A 24,620-nucleotide genomic window follows, 5' to 3' on the forward strand; every position below is an offset into this window, starting at 1 on the left:
TCAAGGAAGCCGCATACATGTTGTCCAACAACGTATTCAGCCAAGCCAGCGTAGAAATACGCAACATATGGAAACCCATCATCAAGCGAAAAATGGCCAACTCCCGCCAAACGGTCATCTCCCACGGAACTAGTGAAGCGGAAAATGGAAAGCGGGGATAAGTGAAAGTACTCGAACGACCTATAAATAGTCATCTCTTGGAGGAATCAGCCCAGTCATCAACCGAAGACGATTGTAGATGCTAACAATCGAAACGTCGTGAACTAACGTGACTTGGAATCTCTCCACTTTTAATTTTTATTGTCTTTTTTCATTTCTTTATTTTTTTTATTCAATTGTCTATTTCTACTTGCATTTTATTTCACTATTATTTCATTTCAGGTTTATTTTGCTTAATATAATTGTTTTTTTCAGCTATTCATTTTTAATTATTCTTTTTTAGTTGTTTCAGGGATATCAAATCATTTTATATAGTAGAAAATGGAAGTCCGAACTAGTGAAATTCATCATGAAACATTGTCAATCACCTTCAAACAAACCCTAAAATTTATTTTTAATGTACCTTTTTGTACCTTACAAACGTTTTTTTTGCATTTCCACTAAGAACACTTGCACAAACATAATAATGTTCCTACCAATATATCAGAAAGCCCGACTGCAAGTTTACATATCTACTCTCGATTCGATTGACCATTCCACTGGCTACATTTTTTTCAATTTGTAATTTGTACCCATGAGTTGAAAAGAAATAAAATAGAAAAATCGAAAAACGGTTGATCCTGCAGGTCATGTTTACAACTTTTCGTTTGTCCGAGCTCAAAATTTCAAAAATCATTTGACAAAATCACTTTTTTGAAAGTTTTTCATTTTCTTAGTATGAAGGTAAAAATACCACTTCAATAAATTATTTTAAAGACTCTCCACTACTTCGTTTGCCCATGGCCTCCAAACTTCCCAACCCGACTCTGCCTCTGCCATAAGTGATTCGCTTTATTATCATTATTACAATCAATGCGGTATGATTCGCCAGACCGTGCCGCATTACAAGACAAACTTTAATATCCTGCGGGAATATGGGAAACATCTTGCTCGGATATTTGTTTTCGAGTGTTGAGTCGGTTATGGAAAACGATCATATGGAAAAAGTGTTTATGCGTATACAAACAGGATGGGATGAATAACTGTGTCGTTTGTATGCGGAAGGCGATGAAAATAAATTGTTATTTGGCAATAGCAATTTGAATTTATACCCAATTTGCGAGAGAATGTTATCGCTGAATATATATGTCACCGTGGATTTCCGCAGTATAAAGAATATCTGCGATCGATTTGGGATGGAGAAAGAACCATTGGAAAGAAAATACACACATCGGAAAAGTCTAGGGATATTTTTATAACATACTAAATATCATCAAAATAAATGCATGTGGTCGTTTAATTTCGATTAAATTGGTGCACTCGACCACCCTGTAGTTTTCTATGGGTTGAACAAAGCCTGCAAAAACGGTAACTAATCTTTTATCAAGTTTTTTACAAACTGTAGGTTTTCGGCTAAAATGAATAATCTGAAAGTGTCGAGTTTGTACATTCTATGCAGTTCTTGCTCAGCAATTAAACTGGAAATGTTGTGCTTTAACATGGAACGCCATCACTTACCATTGGCTGAGATGAATAGAGCTGTAGGGCTTCTTCAAAGTGGCATGCGACAAAATGATGTAGCTCTTCGTTTGGGGGTCTCCCAAAGTGTTATCAGTCGATTGTGGCGGCGTTTCCGTGAAACTGGCAGTCCAGCCGAACAACATCCAGGGCGAGGACGCGCTACAACTGCAGTTCAAGACCGATTTTTGGTCTTAACCGCAAGAAGACAACCGACAATCACAGCACTGAGTTGGTTAACGTGTTGCAGCAGACGCACCAGGTAACCATTGGTCGTGATACTGTCAGAAATTGACTGCATGAAGCAGATCTCCACAACAGAAGGCCACTTAGATGTCCACCTTTGTCGAGAGGCAATCGCGGTAGAAGATTAGAGTGGTGTCAAGAACATCAAAACTGGGATGCAAATGATTGGGCCACAGTTTTGTTTACAGACGAATCCAGATTTGGATTTCATCCCGATTATCGTCGAGTAAGACTGTGGAGACGACCTGGAAATAATGAACGTTTGAGACACGTCCAGGAAGTCCACACATACAGAGGTGGTACAGTAATGCTATGGGGCGGAATCATGATCGGCGGCAGAACCGATATCGTTTTTCCAAATCGCTCCCTCACAGCTCGACAGTACCTCGACACCATTCTTCTACCTATCGTCCGTCCGTTTGCTGGTGCTGTTGGTGAAAACTTCCACCTAATGCACGATAATGCTCGTCCACATGTCGCGCGTCTAGTGACTGACTGGCTCACCAACGAAGGAGTTGATGTATTCCCATGGCCAGCACAATCACCGGACCTGAATCCCATCGAGCATGTGTGGGACATGCTTCAACGAAGAATTACTCCGCATATGGGGAACATTCACACAACGTTTCAATTGAGAGAGCTTTTAATCGCTGAATGGGCAAATGTACCTCAACAAGACATTGACAATCTCATTTTGTCGATGCACGATAGATGTAGGGCCGTAATAAACCAGCGTGGAGGCCATACTTTGTACTGATTCCAATTTTTTTTGTATTATGATTTTTTTCGGGGTGCCAAAGAAGAGCCATATTTTTTTTTAGTTTTGCTTATATGCGCACTCAGTATTTTTGACCATTTGATAAATTTTGTTGTAAGTTACATTCGTTTAATAATCACCCGTCAACTTTTTTTTCCGTAAAGCGATCTAAAAAAAATTATTGCCATTTTTAAAAATATCCCTAGACTTTTCCGATGTGTGTAAACAAATCAACCTTAATGAGATTACCGTCTCAATAGTGTGTAAATTGTGTGGCAGCTCAGATAATGAAATCATACTGCTGTTGTTTTTCGGAACATACAGAAGGAAATGCTTCGACTGTCATACCCATCGTGCATTTAGCACTCTAACAATGTTTGCAGTTTCTACAGCAATGGTAAAAATAACTGAGTCCCTTAAAAAACATTTTTGTTTTTTATTCTTTCAGGTATGAAATAAATAAAAAAGTGAGCTTTGTTTTTCCCAATTTTTTTCATTTATGAATATTGTCAGGAGCCAAATTGTCAAAAATACTAATTTCCGAAAATATTCAATTTTCCAAATTTATAGCCTCAGCGCACCGCACTGTAAGGGTCGATCTAGTAAAAGTTCATTTACCTAAATGAAGTTATGATATTCAGCAATTAGCGATAATGCAATAATGCTGATTGGCAATATTATACTTCGATCTAAAATCGGGAACAAGAGTATGTGGGCATTCGACTGCCATATTCTGAAGATAATAGATCCATCACCCCTAAAATGTACCTTCGGTAAGTGTATCCTTTGATTTATAATGTTGGCCTGTTAAACCATATTTTTAAAACAGCGAAACATTGTTGAGTTAACCCCCAACTCGCAAGTCATTTGGGCCGCCACAATATTCGAAAATAATTTTAGGTATCTAATAATTCAAAAATATTCAATACAGTCCTACATGTGAAAACTTGCGGTATTTATGTCAATTATAAAATAGCCCCGACCTATGGGGCTATTGAATTGAGATCGCTCAAGATGTTGAAACTTTCCAAATATTTGATGAAGTTTGTGAGGATCAAATGGTGAGGCGTAGTTTATGAAACTAGATATTTTTGTGTAATATAGTACGCATCTTTCAAGTATTTTCCGCTGTACAATATGACATTTTGTTCTTGCCAGTGATTTAAGTGTGAAATTTCCACAAAATTATTCAAAAAAAAAGTTCAATGCCACAGAAATTTCAAATGTTATTTTTGACTGAAGGATGTGTTTCTCCAGAGATTTTTCCCAAGAAAATCAAGTATGTATGGTATATATTCAAAATAATTAATCCATAATACGTAATTTCAGCTCATAGCTTCAAAAAAGTAACCAATCTCTTCAGAGTGAAAATGATGGAGAAGTTTGATTATTATTTAACAATAACATCATTTTGACAAATCATCAAACGATGTGGGTATTAATCCATCGAACTAGCCTTCTTGGTAGTTTCCTCACCTGAAATTCAAACAGTTTAATTATTATTTTGTGAGTAAAACTCACACGTATATTTTTTTCAAGTTATCACCAACAATCATTCATTTGCGATTTTCGACTGCATTACGGCTTTCTTGGGAAAATCAGATCTTTTCAGTAGCAGCCTTGTTAATAATAATATCCTCACATTAGGATGGGTTCATCTGTTTGTGTTTCTCATACTTGTGTTTGCGGTAGTATTGTTGATGAGAAAGGTACACATGGTTTGAGTTGCAGGAGAACTGCAGGGCGTACATCTCGACATCACCAAGTGAACGACATATTGAAACGAGTTATGTTGTCAGCGGATGTTCCTGCAATTCTGGAACCCTTGTGTACCAGTCGAGATGATGGTAAACGACCAGATGGTTATGTACAACATCAAGTACCATGGAAATACGGTAAACCTGTGGTATGGGACTTCACTTGCGTTGACACGGTCGCGGCTTCCCATCTAGCCGAAAGTTCCAAGTCTGTTGGAACTGCAGCATTGTCTGGCGAGAAATTGAAAAGAAAAAAATACCAAAATCTTGGAAACAACTATCTGTTTCATCCAGTAGCGGTTGAAACTTTTGGTGTTTATGGCCCGGAGTTTCTGTTATTCGTTCATGAACTCGGAAGGAGAATATGCCAAGCAACAAAAGATCACCGTTCTACCTCTTTCTTGATAGAAAGAATTAGTATTGCTATTCAACGTGGCAATGCTGCTTCAGTACTTGGAACTATTCCTCCTTCATATGATTTTGATGAGATCATGCATTGCCCTAATTTCAGTACGGAACTGAAACCTCTTCGAAACAAGCCGAGATATGTGGATATTCATCAGTCTTCTATCAAGGTTAATTCACAAATGATTGATCCACCTTCTTCTTTTTCAGTGCGGTCAGTGGACTCAGGTCATTCTTGCCCCCAAAAAATGAGTTGCAGTCCTCATAGAACTGGTTCCCTTTCAGTGGAAGAGCTTCATGAAGCAAGAGCCGAATCGATCCCTCTACGAAACCCTTCTTCACTTGGAAGGATCGATCGCAGCTTGAGAAATGGTTCTTATGTGAAACATGTTCTTCCTTACATATCAGTAGATAGTTGTCCTGAAAATCTAGAGAAGAAAATTGGATTGGATAATTTAGGAAACACTTGCTACATGAATAGCATTTTACAAGTGTTGTTCATGATGAAGAATTTCAAGAACGAAGTTTTAATGATGAACGAGAACGGGAATGTTTCCTACTTATTCATCAAACTCAAACAACTGTTCATGCAGCTGCAGTTTCGTAAGAAGGTATCATCTTTCCCTCCAACCGATTTCCTGGAGTCTTTGAAGTCCACTAGATACTCGTTAGGACAACAAGAGGATTGTTCCGAGTTCTTGGGATTCTTGTTGAATACTCTTCGTGAGCAAAACAATAGCAAAATCAATACTCCTGACCGCTCTGGACTGAATGATTCCGTACAGCCCATCTCGTCTTGTGTTTGTAAATCTTTTGCTGGAAAAATCCTCACTTGTTTACTTTGTGGTAAATGTTCAAGAAGTACCGAAAACTTATATGAATTTCTGGAACTTCATCTAGCTTTTCCTAATATGACTAATAACCAGTCCGTGCAAAGCTTATTGTTAAATCATCTGAAAATGGAATTTTTAACAAGTGATGATCGACTGTATTGTCAAACATGCGATAAACTAACTGACTGTTATAAGGAAACAAGTATAGCTGAGGCACCAGGCAATATAATAATAACACTTATGATTTTCAAACAAGACTCAACCTCTAAGGGAAGCAAGAAACTCTTTGGAAGATTCGAAATAGATGAACATTTCAAACTAGCAGACCACTATTATAATCTTCATGCAGTCATTGTTCACTGTGGTTCTGGCGTTGAATTTGGTCATTATTACGCCTTGGTCAAAGAAGAAACGGGCTGGTTTAAGTTTGACGATAGTCGTGTCACGAAGTGTTCTGGCGATGCATTGAATTTATTGGAGCCTCTGGAGACACCCTACATTTTGTTTTATAAGAGAGAGGAACATTGTTAGATCAAGATCTTCAGATGATGTGGTGCTGCAGGTTTTTCCGGGTTTTCCTGCAGCTGAAAAAGCAAATGCGCAACAGGAATCAATGAAGTCGTCCCGGAGCGCCAATTAATTTTTATTGTTGTTTTTATCGTTGTTTTAATGAACTCGTTCCTCACATTATGACCCTGTAGTTTTTAAACTAATTTTAAAAAACGTTTTTGATTGAAGTTTTCATTGAATATTTTCTATCTTTTCTAAACAAAATTATCTAAACAAAAACATCTCCTAGCAACATCTAGCATACTCCATTTGAAGTAAATTGTAGGGCACTACAACCACCCTATCAGGCAGTATTTTTTTCCGCAACTACTATACTAATTTAATTTATTTTTCACAACAAAATCACTCATATTCCACACAGTTCTGAACATTTCCACGTATGGTTCAGACCGAATTCCAGTTACGAACAATGGAAGCAGCTTCTATAGCTACAATGGGCTCTGCAACGTTTCAAACGGCCCGATGAAAACATGGAAATTGGAAAATACGTTCACGTCTCATCGGAAATGGAAACTTTCAGAGTTCTGGTGCTGTATTCGCAGTCATATTTTTGCTAACAATACGAGCCCCACGATATACGTAATCGTGAGGTGTAAAGACGCTTTGTTCAAAAGCTTTTTGGAACATTGATGATTTCACACGGGTTACGGTGCAGAAAGGTGAGGATTTTTTGATGATGACTGAAGTTTTAGGATTTAGAATTACTTTCGAAAATCGAATGAATATGAGGCAGAAAATTACCATATGAATGAGTAGCGAATATTACTTGGTAATTTCTGCAGGAGAACTCTTGAAATCATTTTGATTTCAGTATTAATCATAAAAAAGTATATCAGAGTCACAATGAAAATTTCAGTATTTAGAAATGAAGTATATTCAAAGGCCACCATATAAAAAATATCAACAAATTTTTTATAATTTTCAACTTACCATAGTACACATCTTGTAGCGTTGTGAATCTCGGAACGTTGATACTGATTCTCCAGCTATATATCAAAACGACAAGAATGGACATGTTCTGAAAAAAAAAATTATATTTCAACATTAGAATACTGAGTTGTGTTTCTCCATTATAACATTCTAACGAATTTTATTTTGGTTGCCTTGATACATCAAGAAAATGAATGATAATGTCATTGATAATAATAAAATAATTCGCGAAGTTCCATCTTTCAGGAGCTGAATATTGTATTTTCCGATCGATCTAGTAGTTCTATGGATGGCATTATTTTTAAAGACCCACCGGTGTTACCTCATGCTTCGGGGGAATCTCTATTCGGAATTCAGAAGTTTCGAATATATTGGAACTATTTATTCTTCTCTCCAAAGGTAGTAAACGTACCCTGGAATTGAGTTCCGGGTGAGATAAGTATCGTTCATGAAGAGAAAGAAAAACATATAAAACCCAGCTACTTCATTTTAACAGTTGTTCTTCCTCTATGACCGAAAGGAGGCAAACTACCTTATGCTAGTGGGGATATGTGGAGGAATTGTGTATGGCAATGTCTGTATAAGATGGTATATGAAAAATGTTTTAATATTAATTTTCGTAATAGTCGAGTCGATATATTATATTGAATTATTAATCTTTCTTTCAGTAGTGAATTTTTATGACTGGTGAATGGATGTGATATATACGTAACTTACCTAGCTCTACCAGTAAAACAGACTAAGATATTTCACTAGTTCGGACTTCCATTGTCTACTATATAAAATGATTTGAAATCCCTGAAACAACTAAAAAAGATGAATTGAAAATGAATAGCTGAAAATAACAATTATATTAACCAAAATACACCTGAAATGAAATAATAGTGGAATAAAATACAAGTAAAAATAGAACAATTGAATAAATGAAAATAAAGAAATGAAAAAAAAATAAAAATAAAAAAGTGGAGAGATTCCCAGTCACGTTAGTTCACGACGTTTCGATTGTTAGTATCTACAATCGTCTTCGGGTGATGACTGGACTGATTCCTCCGAGAGATGACTATTTATAGGTCGTTCGAGTGCTTCCATTTATCTCCGCTTTCCATTCTCCGCTTCATTGGTTCCTTGGGACATGACCGTTTTGGCGGGAGTATGCCATTTTTCGCTTGATGATGGGTTTCCATATGTTGCGTATTTCTACGCTTGGCTGGCTGAATACGATGTTGGGCAACATGTATGCGGCTTCCTTGAATCTTCTCCTAAACCAATGTTCCTCTCTGTGCAAGATATCAGCTCAGCACCATTCGATGTTGTGTTGATGAGTCCAAACATGGTATGCTCTTCCTGATTTGATGGTTTCCCCTCGCTGTGTGTGCTTCTTGTGCTCGGCAAAGTCTTTATACCATCGCTTTGGAGTAGCCATTCCGTTGAAGATCATTTTTGATGATGTCTAGTTCCTTCTCGAGACCTTCCTTCGTATTACAAAGCCCAAAAGCACGGTCTAATAGAGTCTTGATGATTCCTCTTTTAGTCGATTGATGGTGGTTGGATTCGTGGTTCAGATACTGTCCCGTATGAGTGGGTATGAGCGGTATACAGATGTTTCCCACTTAGTGTCGGTCCTCTTCACCAAAACGTCTAAGAATGGCAATTCGTTGTGGATTTCCTTCTCCATTGTTGGTTGAGATTGCTGGTTGAGATATGTTGACGACACTTTCATAATATGGAACCATGGGAATACTGAACTAGACGCCTTCCTGAAACACGTCAACAGCGTGAGACCTTCCATCAATTTCACAATGGAGAAGAAAATCCAAAACGAATTGCCATTCTTAGATGTTTTGGTGAAGAGGACCGACACTAAGTGGGAAACATCTATATACCGAAAACCCACTCATACGGGACAGTATCTGAACCACGAATCCAACCACCATCAATCGACTGAAAGAGGAATCATCAAGACTCTATTAGACTGTGCTTTTGGGCTTTGTAATACGAAGGAAGGTCTCGAGAAGGAACTAGACATCATCAAAAATGATTTTCAACGGAATGGCTACTTCAAAGCGATGGTAGAAAAGACTTTGGCTAGAAGACAGCAGGAGCCTCGCAAGGAAGAGAAGCCGTCACAACCAGTGCTTGCACTTCCCTACATCAGAGGATTATCGGAGAGGATAAGAAGAATTGGTTCCAAGTACAACATCAGAACCTGCTTCACATCCGGTAATACTATCCGTAGCGGCCTGAAGAAAACCAGGCCACCAAACGCGGACTGCGATTCCAAGAATTACATTTACCGGATACCCTGTGAGTGCGGAAAATCCTATATTGGTGAAACTAAGAGGCCATCGAATGTTCGCATTGCCGAGCACAAGAAACACACTCAGCGAGAGGAAACCAGCAAATCAGGAATAGCAGACCATGTTTGGACCCATCAACACAATATCGAGTGGTCTCAAGCTGAGATCTTGCACAGAGAGGAACATTGGTTTAGGAGAAAATTCAAGGAAGCCGCATACATGTTGTCCAACAACGTATTCAGCCAGGCCAGCGTAGAAATACGCAACATATGGAAACCCATCATCAAGCAAAAAATGGAAAACTCCCGCCAAAACGGTCATCTCCCACGGAACCAGTGAAGCGGAAAATGGAAAGCGGGGATAAGTGAAGGTACTCGAACGACCTATAAATAGTTTTCTCTCGGAGGAATCAGTCCAGTCATCACCCGAAGACGATTGTAAATACTAACAATCGAAACGTCGTGAACTAACGACGTTTCGACGTTTCACCATTTTCATTTATTCAGTTGTTCTATTTTTACTTGTATTTTATTTCACTGTTATTTCATTTCAGGTTTATTTTGGTTAATATAATTGTTACTTTCAGCTATTCATTTTCAATTATTCTTTTTTAGTTGTTTCAGGGATTTCAAATCATTTTATATAGTAGACAATGGAAGTCCGAACTAGTAAAATTCATTATGAAACATGAGACAAACAAAAGACTAAGATATCATCTACGTATTTGTACTAGTACAAGAAACTGTTGATTAAATGATTATCATGAATTTTTAAAAGGTTCTAATACTAGAAAAAACACTAGGAATATAAGTGAACTAATCATATGTCCAATAAGATACTGTGTGAAACACTAGTTTCGTCGTTATTTAATTATGCGGATGCCCTGTATGGACCTAATTTAACTGTACAATACAAAAACGAAATTCAGAAGGTTCAGTACGGAGTGTGGAGTACGAAGACGGCAAAGAATTTCGCATAAACTATGGGAAATTAGATGGCTGAATATGGAAAACAGGGGGAAGCTACATTTTGCTAATCTATATCATACCGTTATTGTCAATGAAAACCAGGGTAACTTCATCGTAAAATTATTTATCGCACTGACATACACAACATAAATATCAGAAATAGAGGATTATTGAGTGTTCCTTCTTTTGTGACAAAAATTTTGCCTTACCAAGCCTTCACAACTCAATTCTTTCAGAACTTAAAAGCCATAGTATTAAAGAAATCAAAGATCACTTTGAGACTTATCTTCTGCATTGTCTGAAATAAATACTTTATTTCTGAAATTTCACATAAAATAACTTATGAATCATTCAGATTTTGATGGAAGATCTGGTTAAATTTTCAAGTTTCATTTATTTTCCGAACAGTCGATGCTCGTGTTTTGAGTGTACATAAAACACAATTCCAAGTTGCAATAATAGGTCATTTTCTTTTCCTTTCTACAATTCAATTCTGAAATAGATAATTTTCAGTAAAAATGCATTCGCAATGCATTGGATTAAGTGGAAGTAAAGTTTTGATGGTATCTAACACTTAACAAAAACAAACTTCGCCATCTATTTTTAATAATATCTAGAATAGTTATATTTTCGTAATTTTTTTTTGTATATATTCATTCGAAAATAATAAAGACGATTACTATTATTATTATAAATCCTAAAATAGCACAATCGGGTTAATGATGTTTTTGAAGTCATTCTCTCTTTCACAAAACTTCACAAAGAGTTATTATATACGTCAATGCTTCTTCAACAAACAAGATTTCTTATTCCAAACCGGATACTTTTTCCTGTCCGAGGGGATCGGGCGAGATCAGGCTTCAAAACTTTTTCTATCCTTCTGTCACATTATTCCTTAAAGCTTCATTAGCTATATCAACCTCAAAGATTCAGAAACTTCGGGAAATGAAAAATCGGAAAAGTCTTTGCGACGCCAAGATTGCAGAAACGTGGACATTTGGAAAAGTTTCAGTGAAGTTGATAGTTGTTTCGAAAAACTTCGAAACTCTCTGTTTAACTTCGGAATTTTACTGAACTAATTCAGTTTCCAATGTCAGTCACGGTTTTTCTGTTTGACAAAAAACTGGGAATTCATAAGGGATTTGGTTGTTAGACATGCTTAACGAAGCGACTGAGGATTTTGCCATCTCAAATTGGGTGGAAAATCAAGTTGAAAACTTAGCTCCCAAGTGGAAATTTCGTTAATCAAAGTTATGTTATACACAGTGAGTGGGAATGCTATATAAATCTCAGAAACTGTTTGTAATGAGACAGTTCACAGTGGAGTAACATTTATTCTTGGCAACGTTGCCAAACATTCAGTTTTTCAGAAAATAATACCAACTTTTTCATCTTGAATAGGAAGTGGGTATCTCAATAGCAATATCATTATCTCCACTATAGATTATTTGTAACTGTCATAGTGGTATATAGCATTTGACATATAGCACAGTTCCTTGTACCTTGAAATGAAAATTCAATTGTGAAAAAAGTTTTTTGAAATATAAGCTTCATTTTCATGCTCTGGAAGAGAAGAAAATTGGACGATCTTACGCCACTTTTCCTCAATGGTGAGGTCATTCCATTTGGAACGGAGGTGAAATATCTTGGCATTGTCCTTGATGAAAAGCTCACCTGGAACGCTCTCTTGGACTGTCCCTATGGACATGTCGAAGGATTTGTGGTAAAACTTGGGGTTTAGGTTCTAAACAAATCCATTGGATTTATGTGGTGATTGTCAGACAAATGATCACTTGTGGTGCAATTTCCTGGTGGCCGAAGGCTTTACAGAAAACAGCCCGAACGAAGCTCTCTGGCGTACAGAGACAGGCTAATCTGGCCCTCAGTACCACACCGTCAGCGGCCATAGAGATCGTTCTGGATCTACCTACTCTCCACATTTTTCTGGAGAGAGAGGCTAGATGGACTGCATATAGACGTGTGCACATTGCCAGTTGCACAAATCAATTTAATGCAGAGTGCAACAGACTGTTGGTAGATACGGGAAGTCCTAACATTCCGGAAAAGACCTATGACTTTATTCCTCCAACTACTACTGTTCCCAAGTAGTGAACTACTGTTCCCAAGTAGAGAGGATTGGATCCTCCGGGAGAAGGAAATATTAAGAGCAGATAGTTATTGGTTCACAGTGGATCAAAAACACCTTCCGATTCCGGTGCAGGTGTTTTCGGTCGCAGACCCAGGACAGAGATATCAACCTGCCTATTATTGTTTGAATGTGGTTGAGAATAGTGTATTTCATCAGTTCGGAATTGTTAGTATCCACAATCGCCTCCGAGATCTTACTGTTTATAAGTCATTCGAGTGCTTCCACCTATCTCCTCTTCCCTCTCTCCGCTTTATTGGTTTTAGCGGGAGATGACCGTTTGGCGGGAGTTGGTCGTTTTTCGCTTGATTAGAGGTTTCCATATGATACGTATTCCTACGCTAGCTTGACTAAATGCGTTGTTGGACAACATATACGCGGCTTCTTTGAATTTTCTCCTAATAAACCACTGTTCCTCTTTGTGGATGATTTCAGCTTGAGCCTACTTGATATTATGTTGATGAGTCCAAACATGCTCTGCTATTCCGGATTTCCTGGTTTCTCCTCGCTGTGTGTGTTTCTTCTGCTCAGCAATGCGTACTTTCAATGGCCTCTTAGTTTCAACGATGTATGATTCTCCGCACTCGCAGGGTATCCGATTGCAATCGCAGTCCGCGTTTGGTAGCCTGGTTTTCGTGAGGCTGGTACAGATAGTGTTCCCAGATCTGAAACAGTTTCTGATGTTATACTTGGACCCAATCCGTCTTATCTTTTCCGATAATCCTCTGATGTAGTGAAGTACAAGTACTGGTTGTGGCGGCTTCTCTTCCTTGTGGAGCTCTTGCTGTCTTCTAGCTAAAGCATGTTCTATCATCACTCTGGAGTAACCATTCCGTTAAAGGTCATTTTTGATGATGCCTAGTTCCTTTTCGAGACCTTCCTTTATATTACAGAGCCCGAAGGCACGATCTTGATGATTCCTCTCTTAGTCGATTGATGTTGATTGGATATCTGGTTCAGATACTGTTCTGTGTGAGTGGGTTTTCGATACACAGAAGTTTCCTATTTAGTGTCGATCCTCTTCACCAATACGGCTAAGAAAGGCAATTCGTTGTGGACTTCTTTCTCCATTGTGAAAGTGATGGAAGGACTTACGTTGTTGATGTGCTTCAGGAAAGTGCCTAGTTCTGCATTCCCATGGTTCCATATTATGAAGGTGCCGTCTACGTTACTCAACCAGACTTGGGGCTTCTTGTGGGCTTCTTCAATGGCCAGAGATTCAAACCACTCCATATATATTAGCTATAACCGGTGGAAGTGGCGATCCCTTTGGCAGTACCTCATCTTACGTAAATAATTCGTTATTCTTTTTTAATTTTGTTTTCAGGGATTTCAAATTAATAGGAAGACTTAATAAATTGTCTCTGGTCTGGATTCCTGGCCATACTGGCTTGGAAGGCAATGAGGCTGCTGATTTTCTTGCAAAGGAGGGTGCTGTAAGCAGCTTCATCGGATCAGAACCGGTCATTATCATTGCTTTAGGCTTTGCCAAACAAAGATTGAACACCTGGTACTAAGAAGATTCATTCTGGCAGAATATTTCAGGACGGGCTCACTCCAAGGCGTTTATTCACCCTTGTGTGTGTTGTTGGACTACAGTAGGGATGAACTACGATGTCTAACAGGCCTTCTCACAGTTGTTGGACTACAGTTAGGATGAACTAAGATGTCTAACAGGCCTTTTCACAGTTGTTGGACTACAGTAGGGATTAACTACGATGTCTAACAGGCCTTATCACAGTTGTTGGACTACAGTAGGGATGAACTACGATGTCTAACAGACCTTCTCACAGTTGTTGGACTACAGTAGGGATGAACCACGATGTCTAACAGGCCTTCTCACAGTTGTTGGACTACAGTAGGGATGAACTACGATGTCTAACAGGCCTTCTCACAGTTGTTGGACCACAGTTAGGATGAACTACGATGTCTAACAGGCCTTTTCACAGTTGTTGGACTACAGTAGGGATGAACCACGATGTCTAACAGGCCTTCTCACAGTTGTTGGACTACAGTAGGGATGAACTACGATGTCTAACAGGCCTTCTCACATGTCACTATCATTTGAATCATCATATGCAGAGACTTGGACTGTCTGAAGATAGTGTGTGTCGCCTCTGTTTAGAAAATGATGAAACAACAGAGCACATACTTTGTGCCTGTACCGCTGGGGACTGAATGAGGTTTTTAGAGTTCAGCAGAGCCAAACTCGTAATAACAGGCAACACTTTCGAAACAACTCAATAAGTTCCAAACAGCTCAACAAAAATATGTGACCCTGAACCTTCTCTCAATTTTTTTCAGAATATTATGTGGTGCTACTTGAAAATAAGCACGTCTCTTCAGTACATAGAAGTAATTCATAAATGGCTTTGGAGATTACATCATACTAACCAAGGTGTAGATTGCAGCAGTGATAGCAGCAATTCTAGGATTAAGTAGTCTGCAGCAACTTCCGTTGTTGAAATATCCATGTCTGTAAATCAGTTCAGACTTCATTGCAAACTACAACATGTCGAAGGCCTGAAACAAATAAAATAGATTATGTAAAAGGATATGTGGATCGTCAGTGAATTGTGTGACATTTGCTGAATATTTTCATTACTATATGACGGTTTTAAAAAAGGTATTGAACTTATATAACTAAAACTGATAACTTGACGTATGACACTGGTCTTCTCATCTGTCAGAACTGTCACTGGCAGTAAATATGGCCTAGGCCCCTGAAGCCGTTGACCATATTCCTAGACTTGTCTGGTTGGGGATTTGTGGTGTATACGTGGCCTCCTGCTGCTCAGTCTGATTTCAGTAAGCCAGCAGACCTCACTTTGATGGATTACAATATTCAAATCTGTTCCGAATCTATTCAAAATCTGTTTTTCCGTTAATCAGCTGTCGCCCCCATACGAACGACAACTCTCAGAAGTTGAGAAACTTGTGCGAGCTAAGGATTAACGCGGTCTCACCTTTTAACGTGTGATTCCTAACACGGTTGCAGAATCATCCCAGCTTCAACCAGATAAATTCTCTCGAGAAAAATATCTGGTCGAGGCAGGAATCGAACCCACGGTCTTTCGATCGTGAGTCGGGCGCACTACCACCGCGGCCAATTCCACAACTATATTCAACCACTGATACTATCGATCTGAGAAGAGAATATTGAAGTTCCCCATAATAGAAAAGATTTGTTCAATTCAACCGACCTTGTAGGACTGAAATAACAATAGTGAGATCAGCTAAATAAATATAGTTCAAAAAACTAGAAAACACGCCTTTAAATGGTATATTGGTAAAATGGTATTCGTTATGTGTTCAGAAATAGAGTAGTCCATAAACCCTCTACTACCTACTATTTAAATGTTGTTGAGTTTTACCTGAGTTCTTCTTCTTCTTAGTTGACCTCATCTCCCCGTTAAGGTATCGAATATGAAATCTGAAGTTTTCACGGATAGGAATATGCTGAACTGGTTTTTCCGGGTATTTGATCCGTGTATGTGATATTATCTCTAATTTCACCGACGTTTCGACAAAATCTCATTTGTCATTATCAAGGTGTGCTGTTATGTGTTCAGAAGTTTGTTGACCTTGCTCAACTCACTTCTTACTATAATGGTAAAATGGTATTCGTTATGTGTCCAGAAATTAGAGATAATATCACATACACGGATCAAATACCCGGAAAAACCAGTTCAGCATATATATATATATATATATATATATATATATATATATATATATATATATATGATGTGTTGTTCTTCCGGGTGTTCATCCGTTGGGTACTATTTGATAGTCGACGTTTCGCCATCATCTCAGATGGCATTATCAAGACGAGTTACTGCTTCGCTTCGAGAGCAGCGAATATATATATATATATATATATATATATATATATATATATATATATATATATATATATATATATATATATATATTACAATGTAGGTATTCACGGATGGTAGAATATGATGTGTTGTTCTTCCGGGTGTTCATCCGTTGGGTACTATTCGATGTGTACGTTTCGCCATCATCTCAGATGGCATTATCAAGACGAGTTACATTACAATAATAATGGTAATAATGCCATCTGAGATGATGGCGAAACGTCGACTATCGAATAGTACACAACGGATGAACACCCGGAAAACAACACATCATGTATATATATATATATATATATATATATATATATATATATATATATATATATATATATATATATATAAAAGCGACGGGGGCTTGATATAAAAAAAAATATGACACAAAGCACCACGCTTTTTTCACAATAGTAATAGTATTTTTCGTTCGTTATTGTTTTAAACTTATTTGAAAAAAAATATTTTCAATTTTTAGTTCGATGTTCTTTAAAAACGTGTTGTTTACTTTTTAAATTATATTTATTTTTCATTTTTTAGTTTCGTATGGTATAAAAGCGTGTTTTATAGTCTGTTTAAACTATATTTATTTATCTAAACTTTAATCAATCGGCCGTTTATTCTTTAGAAAAATAACCATTGATATTTTCCGATTCCGGAGAGGGATCCTGAAAATCAGCTATCAAGCCCAAGGCAGCAGTCGCGCAAAGGAGGGTTACAAATAAGGCAGCAGGATCGCGTGTTAATAAAAAATATACTTTCTTCAAATGAAGAAATACATGTGAAGTGAGTTCGAATTATGTCAAGGAGGTTAGGTACAACGGCATCTGCTCGCGAATAGATCAAGCAATAATTTCGATAATTCTGTCAAATACAGATCCCCAGCTTGAGAGTTACAAACAAACATACATACATATAGATGAAGCTAATATAAAGCGCGTAAAAGCTAACCTGTATATCCATGTTTTGTGAAGCTTATTTTCTTTTGCACAGTATACAAGACACGGAAACTTCATCCGACAAAATATACTGCATGACAAATTGGGTAAAGTGATTACAAATGTCAATTAGCGCGATTGCGGCTTGATCTCCTGCTTTATGTGTGGAATTCGTTAGATAAACCATTATACGGTTACAGGAACACTGCGCCGGCTTATTTCCATTTGAATTAATTATTATTTCCCGAGAACACGGCTCCGTCATTCGCAGCTGTGTGGCTTATCTCGTAGCCGGTTTACTATTGTATCAGAAGTGGAATAAGTTCATCTCAGAAGCGAATTGTGCAGCAAAACGAATGGAGAATAATACGTACTAACATGATTACTAACGCACATCACGTTTATTCGCGTATGACATTTCGGAAAACTAATTCTAGGGAGAAGTTGGGTTGAATGTTAGATCTTTAAATGCTGGTATCGGAAATAACAATTGCAATAATCTGTTTGAAATCTATAGAAAACCAACAGAAGCCCCCTGACGAACCTCAGAATTCGAAACGTGTGCTAGCTAAGGATTAAAGAGGTCTTGTCTTGGATGATACGCAGTAAACCGCTGTTCCACATAGCCAACTGAATGAGTAAATCGAACCACTCACGTTTATCAACCGGCTCCCAACTGGCAAGGAGTTGAAAACTCAAATTTCTCATCAATATGCAAAATTGTATTTTAGAGCAGCTACATATCTGGAGAAAGTTAGCTGGAATGAAAAGCAGTTGGCGACAAGACAATATAATCATTGTTATTGGAGATGCAGTCATCAATGATATTACGAATGTTACAATACACAAAAAATATATAAATTTCCACTCAACTTGTCTATTTTAGGGAATTGAATGAATCCAGGTGACGGTTTTCTGGGGTTATGTATCGGGAGATATGATACATATGAATCATTTTCAAAAAAATTATTTTGATTCCGTTATTTTCTAGATTCAAAGTAATGGAAGAACCCGTTAAAACCTAATTTCCATTTGTTTCGAGATTCACTTCCATGTTACGTTATTCTTTACCTTTAATTAGATGAATAACATCACAAAAATGATAGACTAAGCTCCCATTTGAGGCACCCAGAACATCTAATCCAGCCTTCGTTGTCCTTGGATTTCGAGTAACAATCACCACAGAATAAACAATCGACGTCGCTGACGTTGCCTTCATCATCATCATTATAGAGATCGTCATTCTTTTTCTTAAACAATGCGCGTTTTCCTTTATTTTCAATTTTAGCCACCCTTTTCTTAGGAGCCTGCTGTTTTTTTTCGATTTCCCTTTCTCTTTTTGCTTCTAGCCTACGTTGTTTCGCATTCTCTTTATCTTCTTTTTCTTTCCTAATTGCCATGAGAGTGGTTTTATATGGACTGGATGTTAGAACTGTTGCTGTTCCTTTCTTCCGCTTAGTTTCTCTTTTGATAATTCTATTGACCTTGGGTACAGGAGCAATTTCACGTGGGCTTATAGCAAATGAAGTGGACTTCTTGTTTGGTGGACTATTCAAATTTGAAGTTGTTTCTAGGAAACCAGCTCATGAAGGCGGTATTGGGATTTTCAGAACCACCAATGACTTCTGTTGAGCTACTGTTGTTGACATTCTGAGATGAAAATGTACAAACTTGTATGATGGTATTCTCTTCTCCTGGCGCAGGGTCTTCTTGTAGAGTTTTCTGTTGTTTCAGCAGCTGCATAATCCAGTTCTGTAAACGCATTTATGCCGATTGGAACGATTCCACATTTTCTAAAGCCTTTTATGGCGATAACTGGTGTAGCTGCCTTCAAAAGCACTTCACCGAGTAGCCGGGAAACCTGGAATTGAGTCACTGTCCGTCCTGGATTATTCCTTAAGAACTTTTCAATGTTTTGTACAAAATACGTATTGAAAGGTGCCATAAACGCAACGTCGAATGGCTGCATTTTATGACTGCAGTGGGGGAAATGCACAAAACAGTGACATGATTGTCTCTGGCTAAGTTGTCTAAGTTGTTCGTGTGAGTTGCATGACCGTCTAGTACCAGAAGAATCGGGTCGTCTTTTGTTGGCTTTGAAAATTTTAAGTAGTGGTCAAACCATAAGGATCAGCAAAAGCTGATCCAGGAGGTGCACCATCTCGCAGTTCAACTTACATTCTACGCCTTGGTAAAATCACATGGTATAAATGTCCCTCCAGCCGAAACACAGACTATAAAAGTTGAAAGAACGCATCGTTCAGCAGATGTTAAAGAGCCAACTTGTCGCCGACCTTTTAGAGCAAAGACCTTGGACGACTTGGACTGGACTGTTAAGAGTGCAGTCTTATCAACAGTGTACACCCTATGAGGTGGGAATACGTGATCTTTCTGAATGCCTTCCAAAATGTTAAAAAACTCTGATACATTAGTTTTGTTAAACGCTTGAGCCCGTGCAGCTGAAGTCGCCTCAGGCTTCCGTAATGCAATCATAGGGTGGCGTTTTCTAAATCCCTGTTCCCAATCTTTCCCAGCAGTTTTTTTTTTTCATGATTAAAGTTATGAGGTATGCAATTTTTAACAGCGAGTTTGTAGGCAAGAGCCTGCAGATCAGCCTGTTACACCAAAAAAACAGACTTCCTTGTCAAAAAGATGGTTAACTATTTCTTTTTCCTGCTCCTCCGTGAATATGGGTCGGAAGTGACCAAGAACCTTTTTTGTGTTTACTGCATGAACATTTTGAGGTACCTGGAACCTTTTAGCTGCGGTTTGCCAAGGTAACCCGTCCTTCTTCACTGCATCAATGGCCTTTTGCATAGCTTCAGAGTTCCAGGACTGCTGAGCGGTTTTCCTTTTATACTTGGACACCATACTGTTCTTCTTCTGTAAAAAAAAACAAGGAATTAGAATTACTGAAGTTTGCCGTAATCTTCCTCTTGATATTATAGGCCTACTTAGTTTTGTTTGTGATGAATGCAGTTTCAAAAATCAAGTTTTATGCAACATACATTGCGGGCAAAGTGGACACATTCGCGGGCAAAGTGGCCACGGCTGTGGCCACTTTTCCCTCAGCACGCCATTTTCTAAATACAATATTTCACGTACAACCCGTTGTAGTGTCTACTGTTGAGACATATGAATTTGAAGCTAGAAACATGTTGTTTTGCACGATTGATGTACAATTTACTTCACCTAGGCCTACAATAAAATAAAGCGAAACATGTGAAGCACTTACCTAACATCAGAGGGTCGAAAAAGTGGAAAATTTGCGATATCTCACTGAGCTTGCGTCTGAGCGGCACAGAACTACAACACAATAACAACGGCTGCCGGGCGAGTAGTTGAGACTATTGCCGCGAGGCTACAGCACTATACAGGGGAGAAAACTTCAAGTGGCAACTTTGCCCGCAGTGGCCACTATGCCCACCCTTTCCCTTCTGGAGTTTCATGCCAAAACCAAACAACAAAAGGAATATGATCACATGGACATTGAAACACGTGTTGAAATTAACGGTTTGTTGTTGGAAAAAACTCCAGTAATATTCATTACTTCACCAAAGGTTCCAAACAGTGCATAACAAGTATAAATGCCTCAGATTGTAAACTCTCACCATCGAAGATAAATATGTCAAAGCTATTCACCGGGTTTTTATGCGTGACGTTTTGTCTGCTTCTGCGGTAGACATTATTAAAGACGATGAGGTTGTTGTTCGCGTTGATTCTCCATACCACTATATTTTCTAAGTCTGAAATTCTGTATGTAGGTTCGTTTTATGTTTGTAGATGTGCAATAAGAAAGGATTTCTAAATATTTCCTGTTCACTTTGTAGCCCAATGTACCATATTCACGTCTGTTCACAGGAACATCCAAAAATTGACCTCTCGTCAACAGACTGCATCTTTTCAAGCATTTCAATAACTTTTTCACCGGTAGAATCTTCGCCAATCAGGACCAGGCAAAATGGCCTTCGTCCACTTGACCGGATCTCGATCACACAATTTTTATGCTAATGGAATCAATTGACAAAGAAGGCCAACAAAAAACTCTCTACAAAAATGACTCTCGTTCAAGACCAGGGTATGATTGAAGAAAACAGTAAAAAGTTCTAATAAATGGAATTCAGCATGGAAATAAGCATAAATATATCTTCCAATGTGTCAGAGGATTCTGAGCGAACCTAATTGGCAGTAAAATACAGCCGTTTTGAATTATGCGTGGATTATAAATAATATTTCGCAGAATTTTCTCGTAATTTTTTGCTTTCAGTGAGATTGTGGTAATAAATAAATTCGATTCAGTGGCTGTTATTCATACCCTCTCGGTTTATACAATCGCTGAAGTTTGTTTCGGTAACCTGAATAAAAAAACTGAAGGAATAAAGAGAAAGATGTATCACTGTCCCTTTTATCTTGATATATGTACTAGTTGTTGCCAGCGTAGAATTTGGTTTTGTGTCAAGTACCGATTGCAAAAATCACAAAAGTTCTAAGCAATCAACTGAAAAAAAGAGGCTTGATTTGTTGCAAATATCTCAAAAACTTTTAGATACTTTTCAAATTTGAAAAAGATTCGAAAAGGAAAGGAAATTCACAAAAAACAGTACTACTATCGGAACTGTAGAACTAATATTTATAATTTTCGTCCTAAAACAAGTACTTATTTGGTATCAAAAGTACGAATTGAAAAAATTCAAGCACCAACTGAATGAATTAATAAACGTTACTTATTTGATCTTCACAAACTTCATTTGAAAATATACAGGGTGTTGATTAGGTATGTATATAAATGTACCATAAATTCAACAAACGATTCTTTAGGTAATTTTGAGACATGGGTCCGCAAATCCTTCGTTCTCAAGATACAGGGTGTTGAAATTAAAATAAAAAAAAGTTATTCGTGAATATCTTAAATATCGTTCACCTAATTTTGTTGTAATTCGGCAATGGTATTTATAACATTAAGGAGCTAATTCAGCCCGAACGTGATTCAATTTATTAAGTCCAGTGGCGGCTCGAGCGGGATTTGAACGAATATTTTTGACCTAAAAATGTACGCCACTGACGTTTGAGCAATTTTTATCATTTTTTTGGATAAAGCAATTAGCAATGAATTTTTATCGTATATTACTTACTTTTTAAGAAAAAAAAGTCGACCTAATTGCATATCCCTAGACCTCACAAGGAATAATATAGGGAATTAAATGTTTCTTTTGGCAATTATTATTTTTAAAATTTTTCATTACTAATTATGTAATAATAACAACAAATATTAAATAACATTAACATCTAGACTAACGAATTGCACTAAATTAAGTGTTGGAAATCGCCTTCTTCGGCTTCAATACAACCGTCTAGCCGCCGTATCATTGAATTTCGCACTCTTTTGAAAATACCATAAACAAGGGTTTCCAAAAGAAACATTCAATTCCCCATATTATTCCTAGTGAGGTCCAGAGATATGCAATTAGGTCGACTTTTTTTCTTAAAAACTAAGCAAGGAGACAAAAAAGTTTCATTTCTAATTGCTCAATCCAAAGAAATGATGAAAACTGCACAAAAGTCAGTGGCGTACATTTTTAAGTCAAAAATATTCTTTCAAATTCCGCTCGAGACACCACTGGACCTAATAATTTGAATCACGTTCGGGCTAAATTAGCTCCTTAATGTTATGAATACCATTGCCAAATTACAAGAAAATTAGGTGAAGGATATTTAAGATATTTACGAAAATTTTTTTTTTATTTTTATTTCAACACCCTGTATCTTTAGAACGAAGGATTTGCGGACCCATGTTTATATATACATTTTATCCTAAAATTACCTAAAGAATCGTCTGTTGAATTTATGGTACATACTTAATTATATCATTATGTCAAATAAATTACTGAAAGTTTTTTTTTTCAACTTTCAGTATGTTACCCACTCCTTGAAAAATTCTGCAATAGGGAAACATGTGATATATATCAGAAAATAAATTTTGTGAAGATCATCAAATCATCAGGTGTAGTTTATGAAATATTTCAATTTGTTATCAACAATCAAAAAGCATCATTAATCATTGAAAATATTTCTTTTTGATATTGATATAGATCAGTTTTTCATGATATATTTGTGTATTGACGAACCTTACATATTTTTTTGGCAAAAAAGGTAATGAACGAATTAAATTGAATTGAATTGAAAACAAAGCGACACATTTCTGCTTTCTGTTTCCAGATCCGAGAGTTTCCTGACTAATTCCTAACAGCTTCCCAGTTATTGTTCGCTAATGACGGTAGTTCGTCGCTCGTTCCCTGCTGTTACGTTATTGGAGTTTAAAAAGGAGTTTTATGTGAAAAGTTGGTAGATTTTTTGCGGGAAACTGTGGCATTGATCGTTCCCTTCCAGGCTATTACTCTCCAGGTGTGGTAATTTGTCTTGCGGTGCTCAGTAATTTGTTCCCGTTGGTTTTTTGATGCAAGAGAAACTTCTGACAACTTTGAAATGCAATTTCTACGAACCACTAGAAAACTAATGAAAATGTCACCTGATTAAGAACTTTGTAGATGCTCCTCCTTCAAATGAAACTGGAAGCAAAGTTTTCGACACCACACTTTGTTGTGCAATAAGTTGAAATATTTTTGTTTTCCATTTGGGGAAAACGATCTATTGAACTGTTATTCTACTGATCGAAACTAATCCGTTATCGAAGATGAGGATGCTGTCGTCAGCAAAGCAATATATTGGATTCTTGGTTTTTTCCAATAAGTCGTTGATATACAATAAAAAGAGGGTTGGAGGCAATATGGATCCCTGGGAACACCAGCGTTGATGATAAGAGTACTCTTGAATCTCCATGTTCCTCGATTGCGTTACTCAAAATATGGGTGACGTTCGATAGAAAGTCGCCTGTGGATCTTTGTTTCCAAAAGCTAAACTGAGGATCTCTCAAGATGTTGAAGACTTCCAAATATTTAAGGATTTGGTGGTGTACGGCTTTCTCCATGATTTTTTATATTATCAGATACAGTGAGTTCCTTTATTCATTCGCCATAAAAAATACAATGGTATTATAAGGTTTTGTCAAATATCATATACCATAAGAATACTGTAAAAACACTAAATGAATAAATAAAAAATAAACAAATGAGGAAATGAGATGTGAACAATTTCAATATAAATATCACTGTCTACGTAGATTGTAAATTCAAATTATTAGTTGGTGTTGAAGTCAAATGATGCATCCACATATTTCTATCGAAA

General features: G+C 37.3%; 1 protein-coding gene across 1 annotated transcript in view; it reads right to left on the reverse strand.

Annotated features, from left to right (window-relative positions):
* The window catches only part of LOC111504005 (uncharacterized), a 206,684-nt gene that overhangs the window by 82,756 nt on the left and 99,308 nt on the right, over positions 1-24,620 (reverse strand). The window contains exons 2-3 of the mRNA XM_023158470.2: positions 14,960-15,088; positions 7,155-7,242 (exon numbers count right to left, since the gene is read on the reverse strand). Of these exons, the coding sequence (XP_023014238.2) occupies positions 7,155-7,242; positions 14,960-15,064 (193 nt within the window). The 5' untranslated portion in view covers positions 15,065-15,088. The remainder of the gene's footprint in view (positions 1-7,154; positions 7,243-14,959; positions 15,089-24,620) is intronic.

This window comes from Leptinotarsa decemlineata, unplaced genomic scaffold (genome assembly GCF_025532065.1).
Source record: "Leptinotarsa decemlineata unplaced genomic scaffold, Ldec_3_MD MMD2_tig00026336_RagTag_RagTag, whole genome shotgun sequence".
NCBI classification, from domain to species: domain Eukaryota; kingdom Metazoa; phylum Arthropoda; class Insecta; order Coleoptera; family Chrysomelidae; genus Leptinotarsa; species Leptinotarsa decemlineata.